Genomic DNA, 12,361 nt, shown 5'->3' on the forward strand with positions numbered 1-12,361 from the left:
TGGGCGGCTGCGGTCCAGGCGGAGCCGCGGTGCGGGCGGGACCTGGCCGAGCTGGAGGGTGCCGGGGAGCGGAGCTCGGGCGGCCTCCGAGGCCCGAGCGAGCGGACTTCGGGGGCGCCTGCGGCGGCCGCCGCGGCGCCGGGGGAGCGCGGCGGGGATGGGGCGCCGAGCCGGGCGGGGGCCGCGGCCTCGGCCATGTTCGCGGGGCTGCAGGACCTGGGCGTGGCCAACGGCGAGGACCTGAAGGAGACGCTGACCAACTGCACGGAGCCGCTCAAGGCCATCGAGCAGTTCCAGGTGGGGCCCGGTGGGGAGCGGGCGCCTGCGTTCCCGGCGGAGGAACCGGGGGCCCCGAGCCGGCGCCCCGCAGACGGACTCCGGCTGCTTGGTGGCCCGGGAGCACCCTTGCACCCGCCTCGTCGTGCACCGGCCCCCGGGGTGCTGGCCAGGCGTGGCTGTGACTGAGGTGTCCGTGGTCGCCCCCCGCCCCGGGAAGCAAAACCGACGCCCGCGCACACGGGGGGCCCTCTGTTTCCTCAGACCGAGAACGGCGTGCTGCTGCCCTCCCTGCAGTCCGCCTTGCCCTTCCTGGACCTGCACGGGACGCCGCGGCTGGAGTTCCACCAGTCGGTGTTCGACGAGCTCCGGGACAAGCTGCTGGAGCGCGTGTCGGCCATCGCCTCAGAGGGGAAGGCCGAGGAGAGGTAGGCGGGCCGCCGAGAGGCGCAGCCCTCCCCTGAGCCGTGGGCCTGACCCCCGGCCACACACCCGCCCGTGGGCACCCGTCCCCTGGTGTGTCAGCTGTTTGGGATCAGTAGGCAGCTGCTTCCCGCTGGGGCCTGTGGTGCTGCTTCAGAAAGCGAGTCTTTGCAGGTACAAGAAACTGGAAGACCTCCTGGAAAAGAGCTTTTCTCTGGTGAAGATGCCGTCCCTGCAGCCCGTGGTGATGTGCGTCATGAAACACTTGCCCAAGGTAGAAACCACAGGCCAGCGAGCTCAGGGCTCTCTCTGCCCAGCGCCCGCACTTGGGGAGGTGGGGCTTGCCCTGCTCAGGGTGGCAGCTTCGCGCTGGGGAGGCTTCCTGAGCTGTCTGTCTGCCCAGACGAGGGGCACGAGCCGGGCAGAGACTGAAGCTTGGCGTGTGGATTGGGTTGTGGGACCCATGGCGGCTTGGCAAGAGCTGTTTGTATTCAGCTCGGCTGCCTGCGTCTCCCGGGCCTGGTGTCAGGCACAGGTGGGCTTGAGGTGGTCTCTGCTGGGGCGCTGAGGCCTCCTGAGCTGTCTTGAGGGCTGGCCTGTGTGGGCGTGCAGGTTCCGGAGAAGAAGCTGAAGCTGGTGATGGCCGACAAGGAGCTCTACCGGGCCTGCGCGGTGGAGGTGAAGCGGCAGATCTGGCAGGACAACCAGGCACTGTTCGGGGACGAAGTATCCCCGCTGCTGAAGCAGTACATCCTGGAGAAGGAGAGTGCGCTTTTCAGCACGGAGCTCTCCGTGCTCCACAACTTCTTCAGTCCTTCCCCGAAGACGAGGCGCCAGGGCGAGGTGAGGCAGCGGTGCCCTGACCACCCCCTTTCCCACCCCCATGCAGGTTTCAGTTGCTCTGCTCCTGGAACGGTGGGCTTGCACGTGTGGCTGGCCAGGGGGCTTTGTGATGCCGTGCCTAGTGTGGGTCTCTGCTGTTATGTACTTGGCACTTGGGGACTTGGCAAGCCTTCCCAGTGAAGCTCATCGTTTCTTCTTTTGGCTCAGGGAAATTGTTTTTTGTTTTTAAGATATTATTTTTAAGTACTCTCTACACTCAACGTGGGAGTCAAACTCACAACCCCAAAATCAAGAGTCATATGCTCAACTGACTGAGCCAGCCAGGCACCCCTCTTTTGTTTCTCTTTTTTTTTTTAAGATTTTTTTTTTTTTTTTTAATTAGAGCACAGAGAGAGAGAGCATGAGCAATGGGGAGGGGCAGAGGGAGAGGGAGAAGCAGGCTCCCCACTGAGCAGGGGGGCCTGACATGGGGCTCGATCCCAGGACCCCGAGATCCTGACCTGAGCTGAAGGCAGACGCTTCACCCACTGAGCCACCCAGGTGCCCTGCCTGTCTTCTGTTCTATATCTGATTCGTTCGTTGCTTTGGCAAACGTTTCTTGAGTCCTGACTTTCTGCCATAGGCGCCTGTACTCTTCACTGATCCCAGAGCTCAGGGTGTTTGACTGGGGCACTCACAGTTTTAGGGAGGCAGACGCTACAGAGTAAATGTCACACGTTGGTCACTAGAGCTCGAGGGGTGGCCAAGGACTGCAGAGACATGAGGCCGCAGAGTAAGGCAAGGCAGGGCTGGGAAGGGAGCACAGGCTCTGAAGGGGAGCAGGCTGACTGCCTGGGATGAGAAGGCTTACACGGCTGGAGCCGAGAGCAAGCGGGTGAATAGATTGGGGGGTGAGCTCAGGAGGGCCTGAGGCCCCCATGGAGACTTTGGCATTTCCCAGTGAGTTGGGGGTCACTGAAGTGTCCTGACCTGCTCCAGCATGACAGCTGAACAGTGGAGGGAGGTGATGGTGGCAAGCCACCAGATCAGTTGAGTGCTGCTGGGTGTTCTGTGGGTCCTTCGCTTTCTCGCCGAGGGGTGTGTGCTGGTGTGAAGTGGGATCTGAACCAATGCTTTCTCCCACAGTCTGGCCAGTGGTTGCGGTACTACTTCCTGCCTGTGGTCTCTTGCCTCTTCTTCACATTTTCCTCCAAGCCAGTGTCCCCCTGGGCGGCCTGGGTCCTTCGGGCCTTCACCCACTGCAAGGGGAGAGGGTATCGCCCCTGGTATGTAGGGTGTGGCTCAGCCACTGGGGCCACGGCTCTGGGTCCAGCTGGCCTGAGCCTGAGCCTCACCACCTCTTGTTTGCTGGAAGGCCAGGCCTGGGCTGTGGTCAGGGCAGGCATGTGGCCGTTCTTGTCCACACCGGAGGTGCCCGCTGGTGGTGCTCCAGGTCTGCCCTCTCCTGCTGGAGAGGCCTTGCCCAGGGCCCCCAAGGTTGCCTGTCCTGCGCTCACTGCTTTGGCCATCCCTGCTTTCTCTGCACTCACTGTGCCCAGCCTGGTGGCTCTTGGGGTGCTGTGTCGTCTGTTACCCGAGGTCGTGCTGTGTGTCCTTCACAGCGTTAGAGCCACAGGCCAAGCTCCTGTCCGCGGCCAGCGAGCAGTGAGCTGCGCTCCCTCCTGTTGGCTGTGGTGGCGCGGCAGGGGCCTTCTGCGTGGGGTGTGGGTTGCAGAGGCGTGTGGTCCCTGCTGAGGAATAGGGACAGGTGCCGGACGTGGGGCGGGGCTGCCACATGGCCTCAAGCTTTGGGGCAGTGCGGGGAGCCAGCGTCCCAGGCCTGAGTCCCCCTGTGCCAGCCGACTGGGCAGGCAGGCGGCAGACCTCCCACGCGGCTCGGGGGAGTCTGGGGTCACAGGTCGATGGCCTTTCAGGGAAGCCTTGGGATCTGATGTGGACTTCATCTCCTTAAACAGCAGAAGTGCCACCTCCGGACACAGAGCTGGCGTCTTGTGAGAGCGGAGACTCTTGGGTGTCAGGATAGGGCGGTGCCGCCCCAGGGCTGTTGGTGACACTGGTGCGGGGTCTCCCCACCAGGTGGTGCAGAAGCTGACGCAGATGGTGGGGAAGAACGTGAAGCTGTACGACATGGTGCTGCAGTTCCTGCGGACCCTCTTCCTGCGGACCCGCAACGTGCACTACTGTACACTGCGGGCCGAGCTGCTCATGTCCCTGCACGAGCTGGACGTCGGCGACATCTGCTCCGTGGACCCCTGCCACAAGGTGGTGGCCTTGCCAGCCCCTCCCCCCTCCCCCATCTCCTCCCTGTCCACGCCCACCCCCCCCAGTGTGCCAGCCCCTGCCCCACCACTGCCAGCCAGGCTTTGGCAGGGGGCCACTCGCCCTGCACCCCCTTTGTTTGCCTGCTCCGGGTCTTCCTCTGCTACAGCTGGGACTGGCCCTGTGGCCGCTCCTGGACGCTTGCTTCTTTTGGGTTTTCCCAGGCCACTGGCCCTCCCCTGCTCCAGAGCCCCTGGGGGCCCCTTGTGTGCTGTGCTGGGGTGCAGCTTTCTGTGCAGCCTGAGACACTGTCACCTCCCGGGGGGCTGTGTGGTGTCAGGATGTGAGACTGTAGCACCCACCCCCACAAAGGGGTCCGACAGGGAGGCCCCTTGAGAACAGAGCACAAACACCGTCTCCTCCATGCAACGCCTGGCCCGCTGGGGATGTGGGACCTCAGGCCTGTCTGCCTTTGCACCATATCGGGCCTGGACCATGTGAGGCAGTGAGTCCTGCTGCCTACGTGAAGCTTGGGCAGCGACCGCTCCTGAGCAGTGAGCACGAGTGCTGTCTGGAGGCTGTGGTCTCTGATTGCGTCCTGACCGCGCTTCCTCCCCGCAGTTTACCTGGTGCCTGGACGCCTGCATTCGTGAGCGGTTTGTGGACAGCAAGAGGGCCCGGGAGCTGCAGGGGTTTCTGGATGGAGTGAAGAAGGGGCAGGAGCAAGTCCTGGGGTAAGGTGCAGCCTTGTGCAGGTGCTCCCCGGCCCCCAAAGTCCTGTCCACAGGTGTTTGGATGAGCAGGCTGTTTCTGCAGTTTGTTCCAGTGTGTTTTAGAAGTGCCTGGTGCTCGTGCACACGGCTGAGAGGCCCGGCTTCTGCGGCTGAGGCTCTCAAGAGTTTCGGGGGAGCCTGGGACTGGGCTGGGGCTCTGGTGTCTGCAGTCGTTGGGGCCTGCCTGCAACAGAGGGGTGGGTGGTTAGCCCCATCCTGGGGGCCCTCTGTACTGGTGGGATCTGGCTCCCAGCACCACCTTCTCTCTCTGACGGTCTCTGTGGGATCCTGGGTGTGCTTACAGAATCAGGGTCAGGTTTTCAGAACCAAAATGGGAGCTCAATTTTTTAAAAAACTTTTTTGACTGTTCAGCATTTTGAGTAAGTTAAAGATAAGTTATGAACGGTGAAGTTGTTTTGGGAAGAAATCCAGAGCCGATGGGCAGGCTTGCTTCTCCCCAGGACAGTGGCCATGCCACGTTAGCGCAGTGTGCTTGTCCTCACAGGGATCTGTCCATGATCCTGTGTGACCCCTTTGCCATCAACACGCTGTCACTGAGCACCGTCAGACACCTGCAGGAGCTGGTCGGCCAGGAGACGCTGCCCAGGGTGAGTGTGCTGGGCTGGCTGCATGCTGCCTCCTGGGTAGATGCATGGGTGTGGACTGTTGGCGGCCAGGTCTGCTGACCCAGTGAGAGCACGTACTCCTCCTGATGGGTGGTGGGCGTGTGGAGGCTGTGAGCGAAGCTGATGGTTCTGGCTGCGCCCCGAGTGATTTCACTGGGGGAGGGAGGCCCAGGTGAGCATGTGCTGAGGCCTTCGCTTTCCCACAGGACAGCCCTGATCTCCTCCTGCTGCTCCGGCTGCTGGCCCTGGGCCAGGGGGCATGGGACATGATTGACAGCCAGGTCTTCAAGGAGCCCAAGATGGTAACGGGACGGGTGGGATTGTTTCCGCGGCTTTCTCGAGAGGCTCTGTGGGCCCGAGGAAGATCAGCAAGGTGGGGTCTTGGGAGGTGGGAAGGAGGGCCAGGCCTTAGGTTGATATCCAGAAAAGATCAATGTGAGGTGGGTGGGCGAAGGGTGGGGTACAGTGCAGGACAAAGGCGGGGCTGTGCTGGACCAGTTCTGGGTTTTCTCCCGGCCTAGGAGGTGGAGCTCATCACCAGGTTCCTGCCCATGCTCATGTCCTTCGTGGTGGACGACCATACCTTCAACGTGGATCAGAAGCTCCCAGCTGAGGAGAAAGCCCCAGTCACGTACCCAAACACGCTTCCAGAGAGTTTCACCAAGTACGGGCTCAAGGGGCGTGGGTGGGGGCTCCTCGCCCCCTGTGGCCCCCCTCGGAAGGCTGTGTGGAGCGTGCGGCTCAGGGGCGACCGTCCTTGCTGGTGCAGGTTCCTGCAGGAGCAGCGCATGGCCTGCGAGGTGGGGCTCTACTACGTGCTGCATATCACCAAGCAGAGGAACAAAAACGCGCTCCTCCGCCTGCTGCCCGGGCTCGGTGAGTGTGCAGGCCCGTGCCCTGCCCGCGTCCGCAGGGCTAGCTGGGTTCACTTCTCGTCTTGGTCTTCTGGAAGTCATTCTGGTACAAGAGCGAGTGGGGCCCGGCTTGGTAGACCCAGACACCCTTTGCCGTGGTCACCGTTTGTGGAAGGACCCTTTCCACTGTGGTGCAAGGGCTGTCTTACTTTTACCCTACCTGGCGAGGGAGTGGAGCCCCTCAGTCCTGCGACCGTGCAGAGAGCTCGCCCTCGACAGTCTCCGGCTACATTGGGTGGGGGCCACCTGGGGTGGGGGCCAGGTTGCTTCCTGGTAGGAAGAAGAGGGTGGGGCCTGCGTGGACCCCTTCAGGAGTAAGCTGCAGGCCGAGCCGGGGAGAAGGGTTAGTGTTCGGGAGCACCTGGCCTTCCCTCTGCCGGGCTCGTCTGGGGTGTTGAGGCTGCTTCATAGAGACGTCGCATGTCCTTTGCTAAGCATGTTTCTGGGTCATTGACAGGTCTGAGGATGGTGCATGTGTTACGTTTCCTGTGTTCTGTTTGCGAAGGAAGCTGTTTGTGTGTCTTAATTTATATCCAGCTTCCATCTAAGTGAACAACATGAACTTACTTTCTTACTGCTCCAGAGGCCAAAAGGATGAAGTGAGTGTCCAGGTGTGGGCAGGGCTGGCTCCTTCTGGAGGCTCCAGGGAGAATCTGTCTCCTTGGTCTCCAGCTCCTAGGATCCGCCCACACCCTGGCTCCTGGCTGCATCTTGCAGTTCACCGTCCCAGGTGCTCTCACCCCATGTCTGTCTGACTCCGGCCCCCGGCCTCCCACCTCCCTCTTACAGGTGTTGGGTGTTGGGCCCATCCTGGGGCTTCTTACCGTGTGAGGTAGCGCGCTCACCAGCTCCTAGATCAGAACGTGGACACATCTCGGGGCCATCCTCCTCCTGGCCACAGAGGCTGGAGCAATTCAGTATGTTTCTGGAAACTTCCAAGAGTGTAGTTGCAAATAATTTGCATTTGTCTCATCATTTCTATTCATTTCAGTACTTTTGTTTGTTTCTCTTGTCTAACAGTGTCGGCTAGACACAGGGGTGTTCTGCCTGCATCAGGAGCACCCGCGTCTCCCAGCCACGTGCTACTGGCCCGTGGGCGGGGATGCAGGCCTTTCCTTGTGTTTAGGAAGAGTATAGTTGTTCCTTCTTTTTTAAAAAAAAAATTTTTTTTTTTTAAATTTATTCACCTGAGACACAGAGATACAGAGAGAGAGCATGAGCAGGGAGAGGCAGCGGGAGAGGGAGAAGCAGGCTTCCCGCGGAGCAGGGAGCCCGATGCGGGACTCGATCCCAGGACCCCGGGATCATGACCTGAGCCGAAGGCAGACGCTTAACCAACTGAGCCACCCAGGAGCCCCAAGTATAGTTGTTCCTTTATGTCATTAGTGGGTGCTAGTAAGAATGGATGCCAATTAAGAATATTCCTTTCTGGTTGTTTTTTTTTTTTTTAAAGACTTTATTTACTTGTCAGAGAGAGCACAAGCAGGGGGAGCGGCAGGCAGAGGGAGAAGCAGGCTGCCCGTCGAGCAGGGAGTCCGATGTGGGACTCAGTCCCAGGACCCCAGGACCACAATCCGAGCCGAAGGCAGACACTCAACCGACTGAGCCACCCAAGCGTCCCTATGTTTTAGCTTTTTATTGTGAGGATTTCTGATGAAATCACAAGTAAAGAGCACAGCATGATGAAGCCTGGTGCCTATCAGCTGCCTACATGGGGGCCTGCAGTGACGGTCTGGACATAATTGCAACCGAGAGGGTGTCTCTACAGAAACCACGATGCAGCCGTGGCCACACATGGGGCCAGGTGCTGCTGGTGGCCATGATGCCCCAGTTGCTGGGTGACATTCTTCTACGAGTAGTTTGCTCAAATCAGGATTCAGACAAGTGTCTCACTTCCAACTCTCGTGTTTCCTTGTTGCCTCTCGGGTTTCGCATGGTCTGTAGGGTCTGTGGGGTTTGTTGGGACTTTGTGGGCAGTGTCCCCTGTTGCCGTGACTGTGGGCCTGCCTGCGTGTCCTGTCCGCTCAGATGCGTGGCAGGAGCGCGCCCCGACTGCATCTGATGCGCCCGGGTCAGCTTGCGCTCTGGGTGCCGCTGGTGTTGGCCGGGTCCACCGTCACAGAGTGCCCTGGGGCGTTTCTCGAGCAGCTGGTATAGCGCTTCTGTCCGCGTGCATGTCCCCCTGTGGCCTGCTGCCCTCCAGCTGGGGCTCTGACCCCGTTGGCTGTGCACGTAGGTGTTCCTGTCTCTGCTTATCAGTGAGGTTCCTTGGTAGTCACCTTTGCTGTTTCTTTGAAGTTTTGGAGTCCCTGGCTTCAAAGCATGAAGTCATTTTCTTCTGTTTTGTTCCTTCCAGAACCGTGTGGATAGCAGTCTGGTCGAACTCAGGGGCTGGTGCCGTGGCACTTGCCTGGGTTTTTCTTTGCTTTCTGGTCTGTTCAGTTTTTCTCTCTCCTGGAGTCCACTTAATCCAGAGTCCCTTGGCCATGGGTCACAGCCAGTGATGACGGGCTCTCGTGCCCTGCCCAGCCCAGTCCTCGAACTGTAGCCTTGCTTCACTGCCTAGGTCTTGGCCCCTGGCCGCCTCCCTGCCCTGTCCACCTCGCCTGTGCAGGCCCCTGATTCTGGCTTGCAGGAAGACCGGGCCCCCTGTCCTCAGGCGACCTTGCTGCTTTGCGGCCTCCCCACCATCCACCGGTCCAGGGGCGGGGATGGCAGGGTGAGCAGCGCTGACCCCTGCTGTGTTTGCAGTGGAGACCTTTGGCGACCTGGCGTTTGGTGACATCTTCCTGCACCTGCTCATGGGGAACCTGGCGCTGCTGGCTGACGAGTTCGCCCTGGAGGACTTCTGCAGGAGCCTCTTTGACGGCTTCCTCCTCACAGCCTCGCCCAGGTGCCTGCCTCCCACCTGTGTCTGCACTGCCAGGGATGTGGGCCTGGGGGCAGGGGGTGTGGCACAGCTGGGTGGGGGGTCGGGGTGGGGGCGTGTGGCCCAGCTGGGCAGCGGGGCGGGGCGTGGGGTGGCCCAGCTGGGGGGGCAGGGGCGGGGGCATGTGGCCCAGCTGGGCAGCGGGGCGGGGCGTGTGGCCCAGCTGGGCCCCGGGGCGGCTCTGGGTCACTGCGGTGCTGCCGTGGCCTCTTCCAGGAAGGAGAGTGTGCAGCGACATGTGTTGCGGCTCCTCATCCACCTGCACCACCGGGTGGCCCCGTCCAAGCTGGAAGCCCTGCGCAAGGCGCTGGAGCCCACCGGCCAGGTGGGTGCCCCAGCGCTCGGCCTTTGCTGGCCTGACCCTCTCCTTGTGTGCATGTGCCCTGCGTGGACGTGTCCCGAGTGACCATGGGGTCTGCTTCGAGTGGCCCTGGGGCCCACCCCAAAGCCACACACTTTCCCCCACAGAGTGGAGAGGCAGTGAAGGAACTTTACTCTCAGCTCGGAGAGAAACTGGAGCAGCTGGAGCACCGAAAGCCCAGCCCGGCCCAGGCCACAGAGACTCCGGCCCTGGAGCTGCCCCTCCCCACTGTGTCCGCTCCGGCTGGGCTCTGAGGCTTCACCGGGGCTGCTCAGGACTGGGCACGGCCCCTGGTGGGTCTGGAACCTTGGCTGGCCAGGAGGAGCTCCCCTGGACTTGGAGTGTCAGGGACCCCACCTCTCCTGAAGGCAGACTGGCTGCTCATGGGGCTGGGCTGGATGGAGCTGAGCACTGCCCCCCCCCGATGTCCTGCACGTGGGGCACCCTTCCGCTGTGCCTCAGCCCCACCCTGACCTGGATCCTGGGACCTGTGTTCTTGCTCCTCGTAGGCCCCTGTCTGCTTCTTTGGAGGACAGCTCTGGCTCTGATGTGCCCAGCTGCCCCCTTGAACTCACTCCCAGGCTGTGGAAAGCTTCTGGCTCATTCCTGCCTCCTGTTGTGGGTTTCCACTTCTGTAGGGGAGGCAGACTGGCAGCAGTTGGGATTAAGAAAAAGCTACCTTTTTCCATGGGGAGAGGGCAGGGGGACCCAGGCCTGAGGGAAGCGGTGGGCCCAGCACTGTTGGCACTGATTGGCAGAATTATGTGGCTTGCTGGGTCCGATCATCTGCAGGTTGAACCTGGCTTCTTCTGAGGAGCTCCTGAGTGTTTCACAGTGGATGGTCTGGCCAACCCACGGCCCCACAGGCAGCGAATTGTTTCTCCCCTGGCCAGCAGCACCCCGTGTAGCAGGCGTGGCTGAGGAGTGGCTGCCTCAGTTTACCCTTGGAGCAGTGTGCTCAGCTGCACTGTCTTGGTCAAGTGAGAGCTGTTGCACACAGTGAGACTTTCGCTTATGTAAATAAAAGGTGTTTTGGTAAATCCAGTGGATGAGCTATTCCTGGGCATGCCTGAGGGTTGGATGTAGTGCAGGTGGGCAGGTACCTTTTTTTTTTAAAGATTTTATTTATTTATTTGACAGAGAGACACAGCGAGAGAGGGAACACAAGCAGGGGGAGTGGGAGAGGGAGAAGCAGGCTTCCCACCAAGCAGGGAGCCCGATGCGGGGCTCGATCCTAGGACCCTGGGATCATGACCTGCCACCCAGGCGCCCCAGGCAGGTACCTTAAGGGCATTTCTGCCTTTGTGGGCCACAGTCTGGATGCTTGGCCCTGTCCCTGGGAGGAGGGACATTCTTAGAGAGGAGACCTCTGTGGGTGCAGGTGCTGGGGGGTGGTCCCCCTCCAATTTCCCTAAGAAGCAGCCAGGCAGGGCCTCACCCCCCCCCACCGGGCTGGGTCGTGGGACACCCGGGAAGCCTGAGAGTACCACCTGCCCATGTGGTGGGTAAGGTGCCCAAGGCCCCAAGTACCTGCCCCTGCACAGAGCTGGGCAGCGGGTCCTGGGGAGCCAGGGCCCACAGCTGGAGAGGAGGATGCCGAGGAGCAGTGCAGTGCTTTCTCAGTGCAGTGACCCTGCCTGAGGGCACTGAACTAGTGGACAAACAGGAACTCCCCAGCCCATGACCAACATTTCCCAGATGCAGGTCGTGCCTGCCGGTCACAGTGAGGTTCAGGAAAGCTACAGAGGCACTGGGCAGGGGGGGCCTGTGTGGGCAAAGGGAGGCTGGGGAGGGACAGGGAGGCTAAGAGGATGAGGTTGAGGGACCCCAGGCAGGACAGCCAAGGGACTCTGGACTGCTGGTGCCAGAGGGACACAGGGCCAGACTAGCTTTGGGCACACTGGGTTGATGAACTCACTCTTAGGGAGGACTGCAGACAAGCCTGGGCCAAGACGTGGTGCTTCCATTGGTCAGAATGGGAAGAGGAGAAGGTCATTCAGTAAGGCCCATCTGTGCAGAGATGGGAATAGGGCTGGCGGCAGGGACACAGGAACCCCCACCTGCCACATCTTGGCCTAAGTTCTTTCTAAATTTGCTCCCTGACCAGGATGCTGAGCTGTGCATGGGGGTCTTCCCCCAGCTCTAGAATTTCTGTCCCAGTGTGCTAAACTGTCCTTGGGGTGGGAGGGCTCTAGGCCGGGGCAGGGGGTGGGTGGGTGGGAGATGGGGGAAGAGGGAAGGGGAGATGGAGGGAATGGAGCCCCAGACTGTGGAAGAGGAAGAGGGGGAGGAGAAGGAAAGGAACTCTACTCTGGGAGCCCCCAGGTTGGGGCCAGGGGAGGGGAAGAAGGGAGGGATTGGGGAGACCCCGCTAGGCACATGGTCCCCTCTGCTCTTGCCCTACTCCCCTCCCTGTGGGGGGTCAGGTGCAGCAGATGTCCCTGGGGAGGTAGGGGTTCTGTGGAGGACGGACTGAGATGCAAGGGGCTGTGGGATCCCAGGGGAGGGGATGCCCCCCCAGCCTTACCGGGTGGCAAGGACGAGCTAAGAGGGTTGTAGGGCCGAGGAGGATAGGTGACCCGAGGGCCGGAGGACCTGGGCCAGCCAGCCAGACCTCCCCCTCTGGCGCCTCCGTCCAGCCTAAGTCCCGCCCACTTGCCACACCCCTGACTCACTTCCTTTGCCTAGAAGCGGAAACCTCCCCGGAGCTTCCTCCCCTCCTAACGAAAGCACCCCAGGGACCCGCAGGTGTTGCTTTCCTCCAGGCCTGAGCTGGCCCAGTGAGGGCCCTGACCCCACTGGGACCCTCCCCAGGAAGCTGGTGTTTTCTGTGTCCTGAGTTGCAGCCCCAGCATCTGGCCTGGGCAGGGGGCTGCCCGTCCTTGGTGGGCTGGGGGGCCAGCAGGAGCTTAGCCTGACACAGCTGCAGGTATGGGGCGGGTTGGGGACCAGGGGCA

General features: G+C 61.3%; 1 protein-coding gene across 2 annotated transcripts; it reads left to right on the top strand.

The window, feature by feature from the left end:
• NELFB (negative elongation factor complex member B) lies at nucleotides 1–10,442 on the top strand. Of its 2 annotated transcripts, none has more exons than XM_021690986.2 (13): nucleotides 1–297; nucleotides 541–704; nucleotides 874–973; nucleotides 1,312–1,542; nucleotides 3,619–3,804; nucleotides 4,423–4,535; nucleotides 5,080–5,182; nucleotides 5,407–5,502; nucleotides 5,722–5,864; nucleotides 5,970–6,076; nucleotides 8,866–9,007; nucleotides 9,260–9,368; nucleotides 9,512–10,442. In XM_021690986.2, the coding sequence occupies exons 1-13, from the start codon at nucleotides 196–198 to the stop codon at nucleotides 9,656–9,658; spliced, it is 1,743 nt and encodes a 580-aa protein (XP_021546661.1). In that variant the 5' UTR covers nucleotides 1–195; the 3' UTR covers nucleotides 9,659–10,442. The 2 variants fall into 2 exon arrangements, with proteins under 2 accessions (XP_021546661.1, XP_021546660.1); XM_021690985.1 differs by having other exon boundaries at nucleotides 161–297; nucleotides 5,407–5,481.
• The last annotated feature ends 1,919 nt before the right edge of the window (nucleotides 10,443–12,361 follow it).

This window comes from Neomonachus schauinslandi, chromosome 13 (genome assembly GCF_002201575.2).
Source record: "Neomonachus schauinslandi chromosome 13, ASM220157v2, whole genome shotgun sequence".
Taxonomy (NCBI): Eukaryota; Metazoa; Chordata; class Mammalia; order Carnivora; family Phocidae; genus Neomonachus; species Neomonachus schauinslandi.